The sequence below is a fragment of the Pinus tabuliformis genome, chromosome Q (genome assembly GCF_031772625.1).
Source record: "Pinus tabuliformis cultivar Carrire ecotype Pingquan chromosome Q, CPIR1, whole genome shotgun sequence".
Classification (NCBI taxonomy): domain Eukaryota; kingdom Viridiplantae; phylum Streptophyta; class Pinopsida; order Pinales; family Pinaceae; genus Pinus; species Pinus tabuliformis.
In genome coordinates this window covers 886,246,754-886,273,017 of record NC_142296.1, presented here as the reverse complement: position 1 = coordinate 886,273,017, position 26,264 = coordinate 886,246,754, and the positions used below count along the sequence as shown (strand labels likewise).

The following is a 26,264-nucleotide window of genomic DNA, read 5'->3' as shown; positions in this document are numbered from 1 at the left end:
ATCATGGCCTTCCAGACCACGAAGTTGGATGCTCTGTCCAACCTATCCTGATTTCTCAGTCCATTCACGACCATTATGTTGCTCTACTTTCAACTCCTCTGAGTCTCTCTACTTCCTTCCTGGAAGTCCTTTGTTCAACTCCTGTTGAGTCTCTTAACTTCTCGTTTGGAAGTTCTCGATTCGACTCTCTCTGAGTCTCGATTCCCTTCTGGAAATCCCTCCTCCTTGGTCTTGTCCTATTAGGTACTATTTTGACCCAGTACCCCACTAGCGTTGCTCCGCAAATTAGCCGCAACCTCTTATACCCCAGCAACTAAGGGATTGAGCCACTTCGCTGTATGCAATCCCGACACCGGCAAATCAGTTTACCTAGCCAACTGCGTTAGCCCTCTTAGCCTCTGCGTGATCTTGATTTTGCCTCCCTTAGCCTCTGCGCTGCCTTTCTTTGGCCCAGAATGATGACACAGTCTCTCTGTGTCACTCCTTCCTCTTTCGCCTTCTGCACGGATCAACTTTGTGACTCGGGATAGCTGAATCTGCTGCTATTGCTTTGCTAGCTGATGCCTTCAGTTATCTTATGATCTGCAACCACGCTGTGATACCACGTTGGAATTTCTATGTTTAACCCGTTATAAATTCTTCCTTTACTATCTGGTTTATTTCTTCCTACTTGTTTAATTACTTAACAAGTTATTTACCATGTAAATACTGAAAATAAACACAAGTACAATATCATCATCTATAGATCATCAACTTAAATAAAATAAGCACACAAGTGGCACCATTATTTTTGGACCAATGTCCCCGGAAAAACCCAATGTGGGAAAACCGATGCAGCTATTCAGAGGGTTTTATTATTATGCAGTTTTCAGAATACAACTAGGGTGCCAGAAATGGCTCATCCAAGAGAGAATGCCCTCGACAGTAGTACCTCTCCTCAGGGACAGATATTCCGGCTGGTTAATCACCGGATGAACAATCCCACAACAACAATTGAGCTTCCGTTGCTCTGCGTCACTCTGATAGGGACTGCGTCACCCTATCCGACTCACCAGCACCTTGTATGTCTCACGAAATCCTTCTAGCGCTGCCTCTTGGCCTTGCGTCAGCTCTGCTAGCCTCTGCGTCAGCTTCTGGAGCTTCTGCATCAGCCCCTAGACCCTCTGTGTCTCACATGCTGGCTTCTCCTGGCTGCCTCTGCGTCAACCTCTCCAGGCTCTGCGCTGTCTCTCTGGTACCAACCCTGCCTCTTTGTTATGTATTCACTGCCCCTCGTTGTCGATCACTGATTCTATCTCTCTTAGCAAACTCCGCTCTAGAGAATAGAATGACTGATCACTCTTGTGTGTTCTCCAACTGACCCTCAAGCCTCCTCTTATACTTTTCTCGTTGGTCCATCAACGACCGAGATTAAATCCCTAATCAATGGCTAAGATTAGATTTGGCTTGATCCATGACTTTTTGATCCTTCTAACCCAGTTTTTATATTAATACCCATTAATATTTTATTTTTCCTAAGTTTAGAGTTAGGAACTCCATTAAAAATAATAATTATTTTAATATCTCCCAAACTGGTTAGAATATGCCCAAACCATTTCTTGGTCATGGAGATCTCATGTGCTTTAGCCTCCACCAATTTTCATGGCTAGAGCACATCTGATGCTACCCCAAATCAACACTACTTGTGTTTCTCCATCTCATCGGCCTCCCTTTCCTACTAATCATAACCCGATAAAGGCCATAAGCCACGACTTCAATAATAAGGGCAATGGTGGAAGTGATATGCCAGAGATTTCCATCCATCAAAAGTTTATGAGCTTGGTTGTTGACATCTCTATATTTTGGTTGCAAGAGAAGATCTCATTGTCTAGATTACATCCTTTCCTTACCTCTTCTCACATAATCATCCATGTGTGGGCATCATATTTTCCCACCTCCCACCCAGAACATCCTCCATGTGTGGGCATCATATTTTCCCACCTCCCACCCAGAACATCCTCCATGTGTTTGGGTTTGCATTTTCTTTGAGATTTGCTGCACGAGTAATCATATAGGCAGACATATTTATATTGACTCGCTGATATGTTGGTTCATTGGCTTTATGATTACACATAATAATAGATTCGTAATATGGATGTGAGGGTAGGATGCATTGCATGCTAATTTTCTCATTAAAACTAACATCATATGATATTTCTCATGGTAGATAGATGAATATTTTCATGTTTTATTTTTCTGTTGATTCTATGGCCTAACATATAGCATGTGTGATCATGAGACGTTGCGAAAGCATGTTGTCCCGTGCTTTTCCATCCATTATATGTGCAGGTGACAGGTCTACGGTAACCAAGAGATTGCTGGAGTTCTCATGACCTCCTGTTCGAGTAGCATCGCCTACTTCTTCAAGAGATCATGTCCCAGTTGGAGCTAGATGTTTCCCACCATTTTGTGGGTGATATCCCTGGGAGAATTTTTTTCTCCAATATGGTCCTCAGCCGGCAACCAACAATCCCTTGCAGCCACCAACTAGCTCATTGTGCCTTTTCTCTGCCACTTGAGTGAGCCACGTGGTACCTCGCCCATCTGCCATGATCGTATGTTTGGAGGTGGGCCTCCTGAACCTAAAGGTGTGCCTTGTCATTTGGTAATTGAGTATTGTAGTTTGCTTATCATGGATACTTTTGGGTATGGATTAATGGGGGGATTCATCGGAAAGAATGGATTAGGTTTGTGCCCTTGTCCCCTAGACCCCTTTTGGATATTAACATTTCATTCTAGTCCCGTGGGATCTCTTTCACTGACCATTTGGATTTAGGAATGGTATTTCAAGGGAAAACCTGATTTTGGTTGCGTGGTCTCGCTCCCTTATACGCTTATATTAGCCGCTTTTCCACTCATTATTACCCTATTCATCATCTCTCCCACCTAGGTCCACATTCTCCACTGGATGCACAAAGGGTTAGCTCGCCCCGTCCCCTTGCCCACACCTTGTGTCAGGGCCTAGAATGATGCCTGGAGGTTGATGCAGCTAAAAAGAATGATATAAGCATATTTGGCCACATTCAACAGGGAAATGTACCACAAAATGCAAAAGATGGCCGAGACAAACACATTTAGCACATGGGCAAAAGCCAATGCATGAGCTCTACCCCATCGTCATTGCTATCACCTTGGTTCCTACAGGTTCTATGAACTGCCTTCATCATATAGGAACCCGTGATTGTCCCAACCGCTGGTGGGTAATGAACTGCCCTACCTTAAAAGGGGGTATTCACTGCTATATCTAAATCATAATGCTCTTACCCCTTGAGCCCCTTGTAGTTAATCAAAGAAAATCATAAAAAGGCAAAAGATATGTAAAGAAGGGTGGAAAAATCAAGCCCGGGGCACGTCATGTACCATGATTGCTCCCTCCTATACATTATAAACCCAAGTGTGGGCTTCCTTTTTATTTGCTACCCTTGTACCCTAGCATGTGGCCTAGGGCTACCTCTTCTCATCCCCTACTTCATTCACCTATCTGTCACATGCCACCACCTTCTGAAGGATGTAACTTGAATATATTATCCCCTTTAGAAGTAGAAACCAACTAATAGGTTACTTGGTTAACCCTATTTGGAGTTTAGGAGACATTGGCATATCCCGAAGGCCATTATGGAAGGGTAGACCATTATGAAGTCCCCACCTGTGGTCCATGATTGGTAAGCTTATTTACTCGATTTCTCTAATGACTTGTTGTACTAGAAGGCTAGGGGATGAATTGGATCTTATGCAGGATTGCAGATGGTCTCCATTTTTGGTTTGGTGTCCTATACGAGGCCCTAATCCTCTAGAGGGTTACATTGGCACATGTAGGGTGTGCGTTGAGAGCCATGGGCCTCCATAGCAACAAACAACACTCCATGGATCACCGCAACCATTCAAAGATTGCTCGTGATTCACCTATTAGATGAGGAAGATGCACCTGATCCATCATGCCCAGCTGGCCCCAGAGTTGCACCATAAACTTGGCAGATGATCGAGGACTTGCACGATGATGTGGCATCACCTACACCATCATCTTAGCCCTTGCAGATGATCTACAAGCATCTTCGATTTGTTTGGAGACCCATGAGGACACTTGTGTGCCCCCACATGTCATTTGGAGCGCCACAGGTTATTACAAGGGGCCAACCCCTTGTCCACTGCTTTTAAGAGTCCTATTCTTCATTGTGGCATCCATGGACCTCACTAGGCCTCTTAGAGGGCCCTATGACATGCATCGATTATCATTCGACCTCTTGAGAGGCTTACTCTTTCATTTATGAGCTAGTTTGGTGGCTTGTCACCAAACGTTGAATTATTAAAACATTATTATATTTTTGGGGCTTATGTAGGCCAAGGAGGCTAATTCGAACTCCTAATTTGTGTATAAATACAAGTGAGATGAGTTCATTTGCTGATCATCACTTTGGTTTGGATCACTAATCTCTATTGAGATTTTCATGCTTTTTCTAAAGGATGAATTGGAGCTTTATGGATTAATTTTGATGTGTGGATATTGGTCTATCTTCTCTTGGAGCTTCTCTATTGTCAATTATGAATGGCCGGATATAATTTGTTACATGTAAGTACATGCTTTTCAACATTATTCTTGTTTACTTTTGTCATATACGTTGCACTGGGAGTTTCGCTTTTCTAGGGCTAATTGCCGCATGCATTTACTACTTAAAATTGTTGAATTTGTCTCTATTATAGCATCTCTCAATGTATGGGCCACCCCAACTCTCAACCAATCAATCAAGCCTTATGTCTCTCTAAAGAAACCGAATTGCCTCTAATTGCAAGCCTTAAGCCTAAATTGTGCCTTTCTTGTAGAAAGTCTCATTGAGTCACCTTAGACCCTAACCCTCGAATATCCATTAGGTGACCTTCTCAAATATCGGGACTCCTCCCATCGGTGAAAATCCGTAAAGAGAAGGGGGTTTTCGCTGTGGTGACAGTGGGCCACTATCCCACTGTTATCTCTTGGTCTAGTAATAGCCTTGTAGGTTACTCCTCTCCAAGGCTTGCTTGATTTTGTGGCAGCAATGACCACCTAAGTGAAATTAGGGAACAATTATACAACCAAAGTAGTCTATAAACCAATTTCAACATGTGATCCATACTATAATGCTGCAAACATTAAATGAAAGCACTTGCATTTAATAATGGTTGATGTACCTCACAATAGAGGACTACATGTTCATCAGAAGAATATGCTAGACGAATGAATGTACTGATCAAAGAATAGGTGAGAGGCATTTGAGACTGTCTATCTGTGGATGTTGGTAGGAGCTGCTGGTTGGCAAGCTGCATCATAGGTTTTCTTTTTCTTAGGGTTACCCATGTATGTACATGGGTAACACTACCCGCGAGGTTGGCAGCCTACTTATCGAAATAAGTGCATTCCCCAAGCATACAGGACATCTATAACAGCAACATCCATCAACATCAAGATGTCTGGGTAACCAACTTGACATGAAGGTGTTTGATCAAACCATATGCTTTAACTTCTCTAGAATTCATTGCACATTTTATTCTTGTAGGGTGTAGTGGTTTTCAATTCCTATTGATTCAATGCCTAGTTCTTCACTGTTACACAGAGTTTGTGGCTCTTAAACTGTGGAAGCCACAAGAGTGGAAATCTTGCTTTTCAAAGGCTCGAGACTATTGATATGGCTTTGGACTCCTAGACTCACCCCTGCTATGATACAATCTTACAAAATGAGCTAGATCACTAAACGATGGAAGGCTTAGACAAGGTTGAGTCACATTATTGAGCTCAAGGAAAGTTGCTCACAATAACATGATATGATATTATCAGCGAATAACTGGTGCATCTGTTACAGTGAAGTTCATCTCCTTATATATCATTGCTCACCGAGCAAGTAATTTCCATTTATGAAAGTGGGATAGACTGCTCTATACAAGAAGTGAATGAAAGTATAAAATATAACCGAGAGCTATAAATTACAAACATAAGCCTTATATCCGAACATATTGTTGATAGTTCTGTATATGTTATTTCCTTCTTTACTTTTATGCGAATAAAAGGAGAACTGCAGTGAACAATGTTTTTATTTTTATTATAATGTGATGATTAGTTAATAATATGGATGTTTTTCTGTGAAAGTAATTTCTACATGTTTAAGCTCTCTATAAAATTTACTGGAAGACATTAATTTGGTGGATGTTAACAATTGCCTTTATGTACAGCTATGCTTCCCGTTTATTGAGTCTTATATGTGAGATACTTATTTAAAGTTATTTTTCTGGTATCCTGTAGGTACCCTTTGGAGTTACGGAAGGGGAAAGCAACTAAAGATAAGGTTGAGTGAAGTGAAACTCTTTTAAATTTTTTTACTGTAGTCACTACGGTCCTCGAATATATCGAAATAAATCAATTTGTTTGCAAGCTTTCATTTTTTTGGGTGTTACTAGTTCACATATCCTGGGAGAAACCCCAAGCACTTCCCCTCATTCTAAAGATGATACCCAGGGTAAACGCTAGAATATTTAGGACACAAAACCAGGTCAACAATAGCGCTTGAAGCTGTCACAAGAATACACTCATTAAGTGCTCAACATGTCACTTGCAGGAATGGAACCTGGGTGGGGAGGATAAGACTCCTCATCTCAGGCTAGGCCCAATTGACTAGTTTGCAAGTTATCTACACACAGGCTCCTTATCTTTTTAGAAGGCAGGATGTTATGTTTGCAATGCCAAAATAAGTTTGTGTCATTTTTTTTCCATTTCTTTTGATGTTTTCAGGATATTATAGCTGCAAATATATAATATATAAATGGATAGTGCATGAAAATCAAGACAGGGTTTTTGTTTCTTTAGAGCTAAAATTTAAAGAATTCTTCAATGATATATGTTGATATGAATAAATTACTGATAATAGGGCCTAGTTGTTTTGAGTTACTCAAAATTAAGATTTCCTGTTCATCCATATTTTTCAGATTTGTTGTTTTATAAGTTCAATTAGCGGTGCTCTTCTTTAATAAGATTGCTTTGTGCAATATGGACATGGATTTTCTTAGTTTTCAAGACAGGTTATCCATTATCTATGCATAGAAGAATTGCTGAACTATTATGTGAAAATTATGTTACTGCAGTAACTGATTTATTTTACCTACTTATTTTCCAATAAGTTATTTACAAAATCCCTTCAGTAAATAGTAAAATAAATTCTACTGCAGATATCACACCATTATACAGAAACAAATACATGCACAAGAATCAAAAACATCAACACAGTTATTTTTGGACAATTGTCCCGGAAAAAACCCAATGCGGGAAAACTGGTGCAGCAGAGGAGGATTTCATTAATCAACTTTTCTTGAGTACAACTAGGGTGCCAAACTGGCTCACCCAGTAGAGATAACCACACAGCAGTAATACCATAAAATTCTCCGACACTTCCTTTAAGCTCAACACCAATCCAACGGGCCTCTGCGCAGCTCCCAAACCTTCTGCATCAACACTCTGCTCACTGCGTCAACACTTGGCCTCTCTGCGTCACCCACGCAGGGCCTCTAGTCACTGCGCAATCCAGTGGCCTCTGCGTCTTCGTGATTGGCTCTGCCTCTTCGTGATTGGCTCTGCGTCTGCCTCTCTGATCTCTACGCTGGTCCTCCAGTACTATCCCTGCCTCTCTGTTATGTACTTGTTGCCTCTCACTGCAATCCAAACCTCTAGTTCAAATTTCTCAGCAAACCCCAATCTAGAAATCGAACTGACTGGTTTCCCTCTAGTGTATCTCCAACTAACCTTCAAGTCTTCTCTTATACTTTTCTTGTTGATGACTCAACGACCGAGATTAAGTCCCTAATCAACATCTAAGATTAAAATAGACTTTATCCTTATCTCTTAGAAGTTTCTCATCCTTATCTTTATTAATACTCATTAATATTTTTATTTTCCTAAGTTTAGACTTAAGAACTCATTAAAAATATTAATTATTTTAATAACTCCTCATCCGGATGGAATTTTCCAAAACGATTTCTGGGTCTTGGAGATCTCACGTGCTTTAGCTTCTCCACCAATTTTCATGGCTAGAGCAGATCCGACGCTACCCAAATCAACACTCCCTCTTAGCGAGGAATGTGCTCTAGTAATACTCCACCACTGAGCATCACCTTGATCATCCGACATCGATACCTGTGCCGATGCTTGGCCTTGCTGCCGAACATCCTCTGCACTGCTGCCTCCTGTACTGCTGCCCATGGCTCTACCACTGCCATTGCTACATCTGTATTGCAACTCCCTCTGCATCTGTGCTGTTGCTGGTCCTTCTTCCCAACACTGCATCTGCACTGCAACTCTTTCTCAAACGCTGCATCATGCTGCTCATAGCATTGCAACCTCTGATACTTATTTATCATCCCCATCTTCTCCCTGAAATAAGCGAACTTGGTTCTTCCAAGGGCCTTGGTAAGGATGTCTGCCACTTGTGCTCCTGTAGGAATGTAGCTCAACTGCACAACTCCTCGTTGGACATAGTCTCTGACAAAGTGACACCGAATATCAATGTGCTTTGACCGATCATGAAATACTGGATTCTCAGGGAGCTTTATGTCACTCTGATTATCACACATGATCTTGGTCGCCTCCATCCTTCTTCTGAATAGGTTGTGCTAGCGGCCATATATTCTGCTTCGGTTGAGCTCAGAGCTACGTATTTCTGTTTCCTTCTGCACTAGGAGGTCATCCCTAATCCAATATTGAAACAATACCCAAAGGTACTTTTCTGATCCACTAAACTTCCAACCCAATCTGCATCAGTAAACCCACTCAATTTGATATCATTACTTCTGGTGTACAAGAGTCCATTTGAGGAGGATCTTCCTCCCTTGCTGGCTGGGTTTGTGCCATTGGCACGAAAGAAGGTAGTGTAGCCCGAGTCGGCACACTGACTGAAGGGCGCTGCACTGCTGGTGAGGGGTGATCGAAAGGCTGAGAGGCCCCGAAAGTTTCTCCACATAGAAACCCTCTAGGCATGGTCCTTTCTCTGTTTTGTGACTTGATCTCCTCCAGCATGTCTTTCTGCCCCTTGGCCAAGTCACTCAAGGCCCTCAGGAGGCTGTCGAAAGCCATCTCCTCCCTGCTCTTGGGCTCTGTCATTTCCTCCTCTCCGACCACTGCTTTCCCTCTGTCCTCCGTATCTGGAGTAATTTCTAACTCCCTTTCTCTGCCCCTGTACCTCTGCCTATGGTAGGTGATATTTTGCTAGTCCCCGTTTTGCTGGTTCCCTTCTCTCATAGCAAACAATCCCCACAGCTGAGCCAAGAACTAGGCTCTGATACCACTGTAATGTTCCTAAGTAGGAATGTAAGTGATATTAAGCAAATAAACTGTGCAACAACATATAAAAAATAAAACACACATCAAACATCCATGAAAACGTTGCCAATAAGGAACTGCTGAGCCATATTATTAAAAATTTGCAGGCTAGATACAATATGAAATGGAATGGTGCACTTGGGCTTGTCCCAATGAACAAGAAAGACCAACCCCAGGTGGGAAAATAGCTGAGCTGAAGGCTGCCCAACTGCTGCACCACTCTGCACTGCACTGCCCCAGTAAACTGTTGCCCTGCTGAACTTCGACTAGCTGGAAGGTGCTCAAAAACTACCCAGAAAATTGTGTGCTTTTAACCCCGGACTCCTTGGACAAAACCCAGAAAAACCCAGAAGGGAATTTAGCTGGTTTTGACTTTGGATTTTCGACCTCCTTGGAGCCTCTCCCCAGCTTCAACTGCCAATTTCGACTTGCAGGAAACAACCTACAAATCCCTCTGCAAACTCCTCCAAAATGTTGGTTTTACCTGTGCTATTCAACTCCTAGCTCCCTAGATGGCTCTTGGCCAAGATCAACTGCTCCCCAAGTCCCACGAATTTGCTGCTGGATGGCCTCTGCACAGTCCCTTTGTCCAAGAATTCGACTGACTGCTGTGCTAGTCTAGCTAGCTGCAAACTCCAGCGAAAATTCCTTCTCTATACTACCTCCTCAACTCCTGGATCTCCCAGCAAGCAATGAATCCCCTTGCTGACCTCCAACTCCTCCTGCGTGTTTTCTGGCTGCCCAAGAATATGCAGTTCCCTCTCTGCGTTGATGGCTGAAGTGTGTTGTTGTCCCTGACTCCCTGAAACTCCTGTTAGAACAACCTCCCTAGGGCGGGCACGGATGGTCCCCCGAAGTAGAGGTTGAATCTCCCGCGTGAGAGATTCGTGGCTAAACAACCGGTAGACTTGCTAAGCAACAAAGCGTACAAGTGAGTGTTTGTTTGCAAATGTAGAAGATGGTCGAAAATGAGAGTTGATCCTCCTTTTATTACCTTGGGCCTCCTTAGCCTCATGTGGGCCCCTCCATCCACCCATTCGATTTCCCTCCAAGCACATCGAATGGCCAAGTTCGAATTCCCCATGTGGGTGGCCCCCACATTCCACTAGCTCCTAAATAAAGTCGAAATTGCCCCATAGTTCCTAAGTCTAAGTGTGGGGTCCTCCTAAGTCAAAATTGTGCCAAAAATGTGTAGTTGCACCCTGTGACTAATGTCTTTGAGAAGGGACATGACACATTTGCACTAGAGAAGAAACCATGATCTTCTTCCAATAGATCACCGAGGTCAACACCCTTTGGAATTGGACTTTCGAATCATATACCAGGTTTAGATGACGAATTCTCTTCAACCAACAACACTTTCCCTTGAGAGCCATAAGAATAGCGGAAAATTCTCCAATTGAAGTTCATTTGCACCACTGAAGAATCCATGATCTTCTTCACATAGGTCACCGAGGTCAACACCCTTTGGAATTGGACTATCAAATCATATACTAGGTTTAGATGACCAATTCTCTTCAACCAACAACACTTTCTCTTGAGAGCCATAAGATGGCTTCCACAAAACCTATGCCGTCAAGCAATGCCATCCCTTTAAAAGTAGATCACTTTTCCAATTTATCTTTACTATCATAATCAAATTCAATGAGCACTTTCTTGAAGGTGACCAAACATTTTTCCCTTGGATGTTCTTGGCTCTAACGAGTCGCACCTTTGACCATTTCTTTTAAAGTTTAACACTATGGAATTTTTGGTAATGTCGTGGATCTGGATTGTTGCAAATCTGTTTTTATTCTTTATATGGCTTATGACAGGGTGCTAGTCTTCTCTTCAATAATCCGCTACTTTTAAGGCAACCTTGTATAACGCCTTTACAAGGTGTGCACTTTATGTGCATCACTAAATCATAAAGTATTACACAAGAGATATCATCTTCTCTTCTCCTATAGCAATAAGAAACAAATATTTGGTGTACATCATCTGAGAACCAACTATTGTGGAATTGCTTGTGGATAATATCTGTGTCCAGGCTGCTCAACAACTTTGCTAAGAATAAAATGAATGTCCTAGTTTGTTTGGATAGTCAAAGTGACATAATTGTATTAAACATAGATTTTCATGTTGCAACCACTATACTTATTACTGATTGCCATAAGAGCTGGGTGATCATTCCACCAGTTGTTCTTAAGTTGCATTTGCCATCTCTTTGATTAATTGCAATCCATTCTTACCAACATAAGATACCAAAGGGGAGTTGTAATGACATCAACTATTATATGATCATCTATTGGAGACAAATGCCCAACAAATTTGAATAATTTATTTCATGAATGGAACTCCAAATATTACTTGGCATCTATATTTGATGATTCCTGACTTTGCAATTGCAATGTTCTCTAGAGAATCTCCTAATGTATTCATCTGTTCTTTTCCATTTGTTGTGATAACAACTATAGCAAGCCCTTCACTATGTATAACATTAGTCGCATCACGTGCTCCATCAAGACCAACCTCTATCACTACAAAATCAAGTTCTTTTTGAGCAAAGTACTTAAGAGCCAATGTTGTCAAAATATCAAAGTGAGTGAGAGATAAATCATCATTTGTAATGCTTCGATAATAATATCCCACATACCTTGAAAAAGATTTTGGAGAGCCTCTATAGATATAATGTCATCCCTTTTGTCATGATTGCGTTCTTGGGTAATTTGAATATGTGGACTTGTATAAACACTTACATAATACCCTTGCTCTCGCAAAATGTTGCTAATAAATGCCTTGTTGATCCTTTTTCTTTAGTACCACCGACATGCACAACCATGGTGTCAAAACTATCATTGTGTCCATTTGATGCAAATGACTACCAAGAACCATCTCTATAATAATTCATTGATGATGTGCTATGCACGATTGAGCAACTTCATTATTTTGCACATTTGGTGACCATGGGAAAGGCTCAATGTTTTATCAATCTGACCTTCTGGGAAACATCTGAAGTCATAAGATGATTTGACCTGTGGCCAGTTGAACCTACAGATGCATTTGGAGATGATGATCTGCTAAATACTTGTTGATCCAATAGTATCAACTTTCCTTTAAGACAAACGTCTCATTACGACAAGCTTTATGGTCCAATTGCAACTTCGCCTAAACCCTGGACATATAAAGACATGGATGAGTCGGGATCAATGTGCACTAAATGCTTTCATTGGCTTCCTAAATTAAAGTACTTGGATAGAAAGATAATGCACAAAGAATGGACAGACAAAAGAACCAATTATGACCATGGTTCATTTGTGAATAACATTCGGTGATGATTAGGACATTTTGAAGAGTATGTCTAAAAAATGCAATAGAAACATCCATGAAAAATTGGAAAAGCTATTGAGAAATCTAGGGATAACAGTGTAGGTGTTTTCTCTAGCTTATGATAACTGCTTGTGAATGCTTTTTACTTTTCATGATCAAATTCTTCTTTAGGTTGATTATTATTGTGTTCTCTTCATCAAATAGATATCAAAACATAAATAACAATGAGACAAAGGACACAAGATATAGGTGATCATCTAGGGCTAAAACCTCTCCAATTTTGAGAGAGAAACCCACAAAATTCTTATTCTTATAGAATCTTCAATTGACGAACGCCAAGACCTAGACCCTTGAGCAATAACCCTTCCAAGATCAAGACAATGCTTCCTCTGAATGAAGTTCCCCTGCTCCAAGTCAACACTAGTCAAACTTGTACCACAACTTCAGATTTTGGCCCTAACTCAAAAATTTCGGCTAGCTATTGCAAACCTACAGTTTTGACCTCTTTTGTAGAAACCCTAGGTCACACGTGTGGTAGAAGAATGGATAGACTTTTCTCCTTTTGACCTCGATTGACCTTGACTCCTTTCCTTGACAATTCAGCTTGCTATGTTGGCCTTCTTTGAACCAACTTTGGCTCTCTTTGGTGACTGCAATTTCTGGCTTTTGTTGCTTCAGAATGATGTCTCAATCTTCGCACGTGTGGAGGAATTCTTGTCCCAAAACAGATCAGAAATGTTTCTCTCATCTTCTCTCTTCCTTTACTAGGTATTAAGCTTCCTTCAACTCCTTCATTGAACTTTGCTTGATGCTTGAATTGATGTTCTTTGAGTGAGGTCGAGTGCTCTATATATAGTCTTCCAGTGACTTGAATTTAGGCTGGCTTGTCATTGTTTTAGGCCGACTTGTTTGATAGCCCCTATCTTGATCTTGGAGGTTTATTTCGACTTTTTCTTTGACTCAAATAATTTTCTTACAATATGTGGCATGCCCAAATGGGTCATTCATACATGACAATGACTTAATGATTTTATAACAAACCTAGAAGCACTTAATCGGTGCTTTGACCTTTGAAAAAAAATCTTCTTGAGCATGAAACCCATGCCTCAAGGAAACAATAATAAATTTATTTTTCTCATTATATTAAATAAACAAAATCATGATTACATGACATTATGAAGACCGAACCTAGTTACATATTTCAACACTCCCTCTTAACTAGGGTGGTATTCATAATCGATACAAGGTACTTGTACATTCTCAATCTGAAGAATTCTCATGAGAAGAGCCGGATTGGTAACCCATTTGTATAGAATCATATCATCCAACATTGTCACATAGCAAGGCCTTGACTAATAGCTGTATCTCTCCAAAAAATCAGAGCACAATGCTGGCGAGACCAATGATTTATAGACACCTTCATCATTATCTCTCAAGGAGCATACCCCACTCGGGTGTTCGCATGGTATCTCCTCACAAGACTATTCTTATCTTAGATTCCTAGTCCTCAAAGAATATCAGTCCTCTATGACTACTCTTATATTGGATGCCCTACCACATCCTCAAAGAGTATGAGATGCTAGATGCTTACCCAATCCTCCATTCTTTCTTCCCAAGTGAAGACAAGAATGATGTTTATATCTCTCCCTCTCAACTAGGGAGGATATACCCATTCCTATGAAGGAATTTACACATTCCTATAAAAGGAATGTACCCAAGCTCCCTCTTAACGGGAGACTTGTCCAAGCTCCCTCTTAGTTTGGGGACTTGCTTTGAAGCTTCTTCTTAATCAAAAAGTTGCTTCTAGGTTCCCTCTTAACTAGGGACTTGTTTCTAGTAGCAACTCTTTCTAGGTGGAGATCATGGGACAATTAGCTTCTTGAGGGGTGTCCCTCTTTCGATGTCATGAATTTCATCTTCTTTGTTATGCAACCTTCGTCTTTGGGACTTCTTCGTAAGGCACAAACCATCCATCACTTTCATTTATGAATCATGTCAGTCATGTCATCCTTCCTTTCATCAAAAAGTGATCGATTATTCCATACCTGGCCTTCCTTCATACCTTGCTACCTTCTTCACATCATGTTTCCTTCAGGATCTTCCATCCTTGCACATGCGTATGAGTTGTAGATAACATCCACACTTCTCTTTAGGTAGCCCTTTATTAACCCATCCACATATTGTTAAAAAATCAGAAATGAACATCAAATAAAAAATTACCTTTTGTGATGGCCCTTCATCATGACATCTGTTTGCTGCAACATCAACATCCTGCATTCATATTGACACATCTCCAAGATATTCATTTGTCAAGGGTCTTCTTTCCTTTCATATTTTTCCAAGGTCTTCTTATTTTTCCCAAGGAGATATCATAGTCAATTCTTTTAGTCATAGGATGTTGATTACCTTCTCCATAGTTGTATTTCATGATCTCTTCCTTTTATTTATTCACATATTACTTCCCAGGAATTCCCAATAATAGTTGCTTCATTTCTTCAACCACCTCATGTTCCATTTGAGGACATATTATATTAATTTTATCTAGTTAATATATGACCCATTCCTTTATGCATCCTTTTAATGAAAAATGTCCTTTTCCCTTGATCATGCTCATGAGGTAGAGCATGCATCCTTACTATCTGCAACTATATAATGACATGACTTTATTAAATACATGCATACATACTTCATCTCTTCCTTTTGTTCATCTAGACTTCCTTCGGCAACTTCCTTGATTGAAAGTGCTTTAATCATCTTGATCTGCTTCACTTCTTTGTCATCATTCCGTCCTTCCATGAATCCCATGCAAGGTGGATTCTTGGTGAGACACTTGTTTTTTCCAATATGTGACCTTTCCAATGAAGATTCCAATGGAAGATCTTGACCAGCCTCATCCTACAAATGCTCCTTTTGAATAATGTATGATGACCTCTATACTAGATGACTTTCTTCTACCCTTAAGTGCTACTTATGCTTCTAATGAGGTTACCAAGAGCTACTTCATTCTAATGATAGAATTCTACTTTAGCTATCTTTCAAGATTTTTATGATGATGTCTTGAGCTCTTGATTTAGTTGTATGCTCCTATGATGCCATCTCCTAAAATGATGCATCCTGTCATGCTTCTAATGATTCCTACCATGATAACTATATTTTTCAAAAGAAAACTTGAAACAAAAACTTGAAAAGAACTAGGTGAGGAAGATTATCTCAATTATAGTAGAGATCCTTTACATCCTCCTCCTTGGATTTCTTCTTTTCAGCTTCTTCTACTTTTTCAGTGATATGGGCTTCTTCCCTTCTTCTTTTGTTGTTGCTCTTCTTGAGTTTAGGACAATCTCTCTTGTAGTGCCCATATTCTTGACATCCATAGCATTGAACCTTTTCCATATTCTTCTTTATTTTTTGAGGACCAAATTTCCTAAACTTTCCTTTCCCCTTCACCATGGCAACATATGCTTGAGTTTGCTGATTTGATCCTACATCAGATTTTGCCTTCAATCTGGTTTCTTCAATTTTGCATAGTGACCATAGATAATTGAATGGAGTGCCTTCCTTCTTCCTATAAATGCTTGATGTAAAGTTGCCCCATTCCTTTGGTAGTGCATTAAGTACTATAGTAGTCATTTCTTTGTCAGACATTACCTCTCCCAACTCTTGTAGTTTGTCCCTTATTTCAGATACCCTCATAAGGAAGGAGTCTATTCCTTATTCTTTTGATATCTTCATCTTGTAGAGTTCTTGCCTTAACGAGATTACTTCTCTTGCAATGCTTATGGAGAACAATTCTTCAAGTTTGTCATATATTTCTTTTGATGTTTCTAATTTTGATACATAGTGAATGAGGGGGTCCTTGATAGATTTTATAAGAATCCTTTGAGCCCTTACTTCCCCTTTCATGAATCTTGCATGAGCTTGAGCTTCTTCCTTTAGAGGTTTTGTGATTGAGCCCTTAACATGTTCCACCTCTTCATTTTCTATGAGGATCAAATCAGTCGTCTTCTTCCATGCAAGAAAGTTTGAAGACCAAACCAACTTGTTTCTCTCCTTGGAAAAAGATACTTTTATAGATTTAGATGTGGACATAAAGATACTTACTTGTGAAGATACTCCTTGGTGACAATATCTTCAATCTGCTGCCTTCTTGGATTTGATGATGATATGGTTTTAGAAGATTTCTTCTTGGAGAAGATGTCTTCCTTCAAAAGTGACTCTTGACTCCAAAGAGAGGGAGATCACCTTAAGTCCTTTGATGATGATAGTATGCTCCTTCTTGCTTTTCTTGATGTGGAGGCTTTAAGATGCTTCAATTTGTAGTCCTTCCTTTCTTGAGTAATGATAGGGTCTTTGAGGTCCCCTTCTTTGAAGTGATTATAGAGCGAGGATCCCAAATATTCTTTAAGTGTGGACTTCTTCTTTGATCGATCTGGGGTTTTTACACTTCCTTCAAGATGATGATGTAGTCCTTGTCTTTGAAATGCCTTGGAGATGAGAGGATCTTCTTGATTCTTAGATGCCCTTGATACCCTTTAGACCTTGAGTGTTTGAGTGTCCCTCATTGAGCTGCCCTTGCTTGATTTGTCACCTTAGCTCTGATACCATATTGACAAAGCTAGGGGAAACAGTATAGGTGATTTCTCTATCTTATGATAACTGTTTGTGAATGATTTTTACTTTTCTTGATTAGATTCTTCTTTATGTTGATTATTATTGTGTTCTCTTCATCAAACAGATATCAAAACATAAATAACAATGAGACAAAGGACAAAAGATATAGGTGATCAGCTAGGGCCAAAACCTCTCCAATCTTGAGAGGAAAACCCACAAAATTATTCTTCTTATAGAATCTTCAATTGACGAACTCCAAGATCTAGACCCTTGACCAATAACCCTTCCAAGATTAAGACAATGCTTCCTTTGGATGAACTTCTCCTGCTCCAAGTCAATGTTGGCCAAACTTGTACCACAACTTCAAATTTCGACCCTACCTAAAAAATTTCGGCTAGCTGTTGTAGACCTGTAGTTTTGGCCTCTTTTGCAGAAACCCTAGGTCACACATATGGCAGAAGAATGGATAGACTTTCCTCCTTTTGACTTCGCTTGACCTTGACTCCTTTCCTTGACAATTCGGCTTGCTATTTTGACCTTCTTTGACCCAAATTCGACTCTCTTTAGTGACTGTAATTTTTGGCTTTTGTTGCTTTAGAATGATGTCCTAATCTTCGCACGTGTGGAGGAATTATTGACCCAAAACAGAGCAGAAATGTTTCTATCTTCTCTCTTCCTTTATTAGGTATTAGGCTTCCTTCAACTCCTTGATCGAACTTTGCTTGATGCTTGAATTGATGTTCCTTAAGTGACGTCGAGTGCTCTATATATAGGCTTCCAGTGACTTGGATTTAGTCCGACTTGTTTGATAACCCTTGTCTTGATCTTGGAGGGTTATTTTGACTTTTCTTTGACTCATAATTTTCTCACAATATGTAGCATGGCTAAATGGGTCATTCATACATGACAATGACTCAATGACTTTATAACAAATGTAGAAGCACTCAATGGGTTCTTTGACCTCTAAACAAAATTGTAATGTTCCTATGTAGGAATATGAGTGATATTTAAACAAAGTGCAACAACATAAAATTAAAAACATGCTTTACACATTCATAAAAACAATGTAAATCTGGAACAACTGAGCCATATATTATAAAATCTGAGAGCATATACAATATAAATGAGATCGTGCACTTGGGATTGTCTCAAGGAAAAACTTGACAAAACCCAGGTGATGGAATAACTGAGCTGAAGGCTGCCCAATTGCTGCACCACCCTGTATTGCGCTCTCCTAGTAAAACTGCTGCCCTGCTGGAATGTGCTCAAAAACCGCCCAGAAAATTATATCTTTTCATCCATGGACTCCTTGGACAAAACCCAGAAAAACCCAGAAGGGAATTTCTCTAGCTATGACTTTGGATTTTCGGCCAACTTGGAGCCTCTCCCCAGCTGTTGCTGCCAATTTCGACTTGCAGGAAACAACCTGCAAATCCCTCTGAAAACACCCCTAGAATGTTGGGTTCACCTGTGCTAACTGACTCCTTGCTCCCCGGATGATTCTTGGCCCGGATGGATGCTCTCCCAAGCACCACGAGTTTGCTGCCAGAGGCCTCTGCGCAATCCCTCTGCCCAGAAAATCGTACTGCTGTAACACTTGTTGAGCTGGTTGCAAAACTCAGCGAAATGTCCTCCACCAACAACCTTTCCAGCTCCCGGAACTCCCAGCAAGCTATGGACCTCCTTGCTGGCTCAATCTCCTCCTATGTGTTTCTGACTACCCAAAAAATATGCAGTCTCCTCCTCTGCGTGGCTGGATGAAGTGAATGACTATGCTGGAACCTCTGAAATCTCTGTGGAACAGCCTCCCTAGGGCGGGCACGGATGGTCCCCCGAAGTGGAGGTTGAATCTCCCGCTTGGAAGATTCGTGGCTAAACAACTGGTAGACTCGCTAAGCAATAGAGCGTACAAAGATGAGTTTGTTTGTAAAATGATCAAGATGCTGCAAAATGAGAGCTCCTTCCTCTTTTATCACCTTGGGCCCCCTTAGCCTCATGTGGGCCCCTCCTTCCACTAATTCGATTCCCTCCAAACTCATGCAAAGGCCAAGTTCGAATTATTCATGTGGGTGGCCCCCACATTCCACTAGCTGCCAGAAATAAAGTCGAATTCCCTATAGTTCCTAAGTTCTGCGTGTGGGGTCCTCCTCCTAAGCCAAAAATGATGCCAAAATTGTGTAGCTGCACCCCGTGACTAATACATTTGAGAAGGGACATGATAGTCCTCCCCTCCCAAATGTTGCTTGCCCTCAAGCAACCTCAAAGCTGGGTGCTCCAGTATGTGCTCACCTTCCCAGGTGGCATCCTCATCCGACAAGTTCTTCTAGCGTACCAAGAACTCCCTGATGGTCCTGCTCCTTAGTTTCCTCTCCCTGCTCTCCAAAATGGCCTCTGGTTCCAACAACAAATGGCCCTCATCATCCAACAGGGGTAGATCAGCCGTTGCTGTCACCTGTTGTCCCAACACCTTCTTCAGGCATGAGATATGAAATACGTTATGGATTCTACTCCCCGGAGGCAGCTCTAGCTCATAAGCCACCTCCCCAACCTGCCTAGTCACCCAGTAGGGCCCATAGAAGCATGGCTGTAGCTTCTTGGCCCCCTTCTGTTTCAGCGTAGATTATCTGTAAGGCTGCAATCAGAGCCTTGAGGATATCTTGGCTCTCTTTGACCTAGTCTTTGGCCTTTGGGCTCGACTGTCTCTGAAAACAATATCAGCAAAAGTTAGTGCATCATATCCATAGAGGGCATGGAAAGGAGTCATACCGATAGACATGTGGTGCATGGTGTTGTAGCAAAAGTCGCCCAAGTGCAACCACCAAATCCACGTTCTCTATTAACCTGTCACATAGTTCCTCAGGTACCCCTCCAACCACTGGTTGACCCTCTCTGTCTGACCGTTCGTCTAAGGGTGATAATTGTTGCTAGGAGCGAGCTCAGTCCCAACCAACCTGAAGAGCTGCTGCCAAAAGCCACCAATGAATTTATTGTCTTTGTCGCTCACAATGTTCTTGGGGAGTCCATATAGCTTGAAAACCTCCCGGAAGAACAACTCGATAACTTGTGCAGCCGTGTATCTAGTGGGGATGGCGAAGAAGTGGGCAAATTTGGTCAACCTGTCAACCACTACATATATGCAATCCTTCCCCTGTACCATGGGGAGCCCAGTGATGAAATCCATCGAAATACTTTCCCATTTCCCCTCCGGAATGGGAAGTGGCTGTAGTAGCCCTGCAGGGTGAGTCAACTCCCCCTTGTTCTGCTGGTAGGCCTCACACTCCCGTACGTGCTGCAGCACGTCCTCCTTGAGGCCCTTCCACGTGAACCTCTCCCGAACAATCATGTAAGTCTTCCAGAACCCCCAGTGTCTAGATAGTGGTGAATCGTGAGTCGCTTGGAGTACCCTCTCCCTCAATTGCGAGTTGGGCACCAAGTAAATATGCCCCTTGTAATAGACGACCTCATCCATCACACGGTAACGCTCATCTGCATGTGTCCCCTCTAGCACCTCGCAGGCCCTCCTGTCCTTGGAGTACTCTACCAATAGCTGAGCCTTCCAATCCTAGCAGATGCTCATGAGAGATAACCCAACTGGTCTCTTGGATAGAGCATCGGCCACCACATTGTGCTTGCCCGCACATACTCAATGTCAAAATCATAGGCCTGCACCTTGTTGACCCATCTGTGCTGCCTATTATTGAGGCCCTGCTGCCCCATGAAATGTTGAAAACTGTTGTGATCAGACTTCACTCAGAATCGGTTGCCCACCAAGTACTGGCGGAACTTGGCCAATGCATGCATAATGGCCAACATCTCCTTGTCATATATGGAATATGACAACTCATGCAGTAGGAGCTTCCGACTCTCAAAAGCTATGGGATGCCCCTCCTGTGACAATACGACTCCAACTCCTACCCCTGATGCATCACACTCCACTGTGAATGGCTGGGAAAAGTCTGGGAGTGCCAGAACAGGGAAACTGCTCATCACCTCCTTAAGGCGATCAAAGGTGGCTTGTGCTCCATCAGTCCATGTGAAGGCCCCTTTCTTGGTCAAGTCAGTCAAGGGTGCTGCCAGCTATGAGAACCCTTTAAAAAACTTCTTGTAGTAAGTGAAAATACCCAAGAAGCCTCTCAACGTAGTCACATCTTGGGGTATTGGCCAATCCTGGATGGCCCGAATCTTCTCCTTGTGAACCTTCACCCCATTTGCTCCAATGATATGCCCGAGATAAAGCATCTCCATAATCCAAACTCGCACTTAGAGAGCTTGGCATAAAATGGCTACTCCTCCAGAATGCGCAATACCTCCTCCAAGTGCTGGAGGTGCTCCTCCACGTCTGACTATAAATCAAGATGTCATCAAAAAACACTAGCACGAACCTCCTTAGCTGTCCCTGAAAGATATGGTTCATGCAAGACTGGAATGTAGCTGGAGCGTTGGTTAGTCCAAATGGCATGACCAGAAACTCAAAGTGCCCATAGTGGCACCAGAATGCTGTCTTCGGGATGTCTTGATCCTATACTCTTATCTGGTGGGACCCTGAATGCAAATCAATCTTAGAGAAGTACTTGGCTCCTCTAAAATCATCCATTAGCTTATCAATGCGGTGTATGGGGTACCGGTTCTTAAGAGTCTTCCGGTTAAGGGCTCGGTAATCGATACACATCTAAAGAGTTCCATCCTTCTTCTTCACCAATACTACGGAAGAAGCGAAAGGACTGGAACTTGGCCTGATATGGCCCAACGCCAGCAACTCCTGGATGGCCTTCTCTATCTCATCCTTATAGGCTTTGGGGTGCCTGTAAGGAGTAGTGATGACTATGTGTATACCCGGTTCTAGCTCAATGGTGTGCTCAAACTCTCTATCTAGATGCTGCCTTCGTGGAATGTCCCCGAACACTACCGCATACCTGTTCAGTAAAGTCTGTATCTCTACTCGTGGTGGCTGCGCCTGTCCCCCAACCCCTGAGATCCTCAACTCGACTGTCCATGCAATATCCCCATGCCGGAGATTTGCCTCCATACTGTGGGCCGAAACTGTCTGAGGCGGATAAGACTACATGCCTCTCAAGACCACCAGTTTGCCATCTGGCCCCATGAACTTGTTGGCATTATGATACATATGTTGTACTTGATGGCAACCCACTCATCTCAGATGATAAATGATAGTGCAGCAAAGTTCACGCACTTTCATGAAGATAAAAGTTTCTTTCAAAAAAAAAAAAAGGTTTCCTTCATGTAGAGAAAAGTTCATGCACTTATATGCAGAGAAAAGTTTATTTCATGTAGAGAAAAGTTCACGCACTTTTATGCAGAGAAAAGTTTATTTCATGTAGAGAAAAGTTCACGCACTTTTATGCAGAGAAAAGTTTATTTCATGTAGAGAAAAGTTCACGCACTTTTATGCAAAGAAAAGTTTATTTCATGTAGAGAAAAAGTTCACGCACTTTCATGCAGAGAAAAGTTCCTTTCATGAAGAGAAAATTTCACGCACTTTCATGGTTGGCTCATGGTATTAGTCCGATAGTTTTTGATCCTATGGTTTTGGTCCGTGGTATTGCATCCAAAAGTGTTGATCTCACGCACTTTCATGGTTGGTTCATGGTATTAGTCCGACAGTTTTTGATCCTATGGTTTTGGCTCGTGGTATTGCATCCAAAAGTGTTGATCTCACACACTTTCATGGTTGGTTCATGGTATTAGTCCAACAGTTTCTTGATCCTATGGTTTTGGACCGCGGTATTGTGGCAGGCCTAAGACTATAAAAGAGGAAGGAGATCATTTGGCAAAGTATCATCGAATGAATTGAATATCTAATAAGTGCTAGATCTGAAATATTTGTGATTGGGTTATGGTGCAGATCTGGATCTGAATGAAGGAGGAACCTTAGCGCATAAAGGAGGATAAGTTCTTTTGATGGGTCATAATATTTATGCTTGAATAATAGTATCTTTGCATGATTTTGATCTGTTATATGAGGCGCATGCTTGATCTATAAATCTGACAATCTGGGTTAATTAGTGTCTGAATATTTGAAAGAAAGAATTATCCTTTATAGATCTGCACGCAGGTTTCAGGTTGTTGAAGTAGCGTATATCTTTAAATTATGATCTAGCTGCCTCTGTCTATTGCTGTAGTATTCTGGGTTCAGAATTTGGTGTGTGGTTACTATTACTGTGTTCTGGGTACATCTGTCAGAGAAGTGTTTATTTGATTCAGTGCTAATTGGGAAAGGAGATTGTTTGATGCAGATATACTTGATGATTGATTGATGTTCATGGATCCAGTCTGAAAATTTATGAAACGTGGTCCCTGGAAGAAAGAGAAGGTTGTAGCCTTCAGTGGGCCAGCACCTACGTATTAGTATCTTGGCTAGTACAAGAGCTAAGGGGGTTGTAGCTCCCTTCCAGGAGAAGCTGGAGAACGAGAGAGGGTTGTAGCTCTCTGCAGGTTGTAGCCTGCGTACTGGTAAAGGACTGCACCAATACAAAATCATTGTAAAAGGAATTTTCTAATTGAAAGAAGATAGAGACATATTGCAGCAGGTGGTTTTCACCCACATTGGGTTTCCACCTTATATCTGGTGTTCTTTTGTGTGACTATTTGCTTTTCTTGTTCCTGCTCATTATTTTATGATACTGACATACAAAGTAATGATCAATATTTGAAGAATTATTCAAAGTATAAATAAGGAAGATATATTGAAAAGAATTTAATAATACTGATTCACCCCCCCTCTCAATATTATTTCCAACAATTGGTATCAGAGCAGGTCCTTCTGAAAAATCTTGATCGCTTGAAGGAAGATCTAACATCATGAGCAACTACGAGAGGGAAGCATCAATCAGGCCACCGATTTTTGATGGGACAAACTTCGTATATTGGAAGGTAAGAGTTACTGCCTATCTTCAATCTTTGGGTACAAAAGTATGGGACATTATAGAAACAGGGTATACTTTTCCATCAGCTACTCCTACAGATTCAGCTGAGAAGAAGAAATATGAAACAAATGCAAAGACGGTTAATACTCTTCTAGGATGTCTATCTCAATCTGAATTCGTGAAGGTTATGCAATATAAATCCGCAAAAGAAATATGGGACAAGATTGTTTTGAGCTACGAAGGAGATGAACAGGTAAAACGTGCAAAACTTCAAACCCTCAGGATTCAGTATGAGAATCTTAGAATATATAATGATGAAAGTGTGGCTAACTATTTCCTTCGGGTAGATGAGATTGTTAATTGTATGAAAAACTTGAGTGAAGAAATAAAAGAGGCTGTTGTGGTTGAAAAAGTCCTAAGATCAATGTCCCCCAAGTTTGAATCTAAAGTATCTGCAATAGAAGAAAAGGAAAATCTACGAACTCTTACTATGTCTCAGCTACACGAAATTCTAACTGCTTATGAAATGAGAAAAGGAGGTCCAGCAGACAGGAGAGAAGCTGCTTTTAAGGCTTCAGGCAAAGGAGACTATTATGAATCAAGTCACGTGCCAGAAGAAGAAGAAGAATCAAATTTTGTCAGAAATCTTCAACGGGGTACTGGAAGGTTCAGAGGTAAGCTACCTTTTAAATGTTTTGCTTGTGGAAGAGTAGGCCATTATGCTGCCAAATGTCCTCATAAGGATAAGATTGACAAAGGAAAGGAACCTGCTAGATGGAACAAGAAACAGAATGCAAATAAGAAAAGCTACTACATTCATGAAGACAGTGATGGTCTATCAAATAGTGATGAAGATGAACGAGGTAATGACTATAAACTTTTAATGGCATTTGAAGATGATGATTACATGGATGCTATAGATGTGGATAGTTTTTATGAAGAGATTTCTAGACTTAAGACATGTATAGAAGAAAAGAATATGATCATTGATACTCTACAATTTCAAATTGATGAAAAAGAAAAATATCTTGAAAAGTTAGAAGGTGAAATTGTTGACCTTAGAAAAGAAATTGAGAAAACAAAGGCTATTAATCTTAAGTTTGTCAAAGGATCTGAAACTCTGGATGAGATCATCAATGTACAGCGTTCTCCGCTAAACAAGACAGGTCTGGGGTATAATGGAGAAACATCTCAAGCATCCACCTCAAAGAGTTATCTTGATGCAGCAAGAAGGAATGAGCAAAAGCACAATGGAGATCACCAGGTAAAGCAGGGACGAATTACATCAAGAACGAACAAAGACTATTAGGTAAACCAGGGGCAATCTGTCTTAAGGATGAACAAAAGCTACAACCAGCCACAGGTAAAATCTTCTCAATTTGCTTCAAGAATGGATGACAATAGAAATTACAATCATTTGGCCGGTAGATTTGATAATCGCAGAAGTTTCTTCAATGGACAATGTTTCTCTTGCCATAACTTCGGTCACAAAGCAGCTCAATGTGTTGCATATAAAACAATCATGACTAGAGAAGCTCAAAAACAAAGAAGTATGACCGGGATTACAAAAAGGACCTATAACAACTTTTCGGCTCTTGAAAATGAAGTTGAATGTTCTATTTGCAATAACTTTGGTCATGAAGATTTTGAATGCAGGAGCAGGTTTCAGCAGACAAAGGAACAAGCCTCAAGCACCAGAACATGGAGAATAAAGGAACCACAAACAGAAAGATGTGGGATAGCATTTTATGCAGAAGGACAAGAAAATCTATGGTACATTGACAGTGGATGTTCGAAACATATGACAGGTGATAAAGAAAAACTTGAATCCTATTCTGCTTTAGAAAAGGGAAAGAAAGTTTCTTTTGGAAATGATACTCCTGCAGCTATAAAAGGAAAAGGCACTGCTCAGTTAAAAGAAAAGGTCAAAGCTAGAAATGTTTTGTATGTTGATGGATTGAAGCATAATCTTCTAAGTGTCAGCCAGATGTGTGATCAAGGAACCGAGGTGATATTTAGATCAAACGGATGTCGTGTTCGTGATCTTGATACAGGTGAAACAGTGATCAAAGGTAGAAGAACTCCAAATAATC

The 26,264-nt window shown here is 41.1% G+C and overlaps 1 protein-coding gene across 1 annotated transcript in view; it reads left to right on the top strand.

The window, feature by feature from the left end:
- Window positions 1-26,264, top strand: part of LOC149222318 (Galactose oxidase/kelch repeat superfamily protein) — a 352,563-nt gene that overhangs the window by 287,977 nt on the left and 38,322 nt on the right. The window contains exon 13 of the mRNA XM_089385362.1: window positions 6,308-6,350. Within this exon, the coding sequence (XP_089241488.1) occupies window positions 6,308-6,350 (43 nt within the window). The remainder of the gene's footprint in view (window positions 1-6,307; window positions 6,351-26,264) is intronic.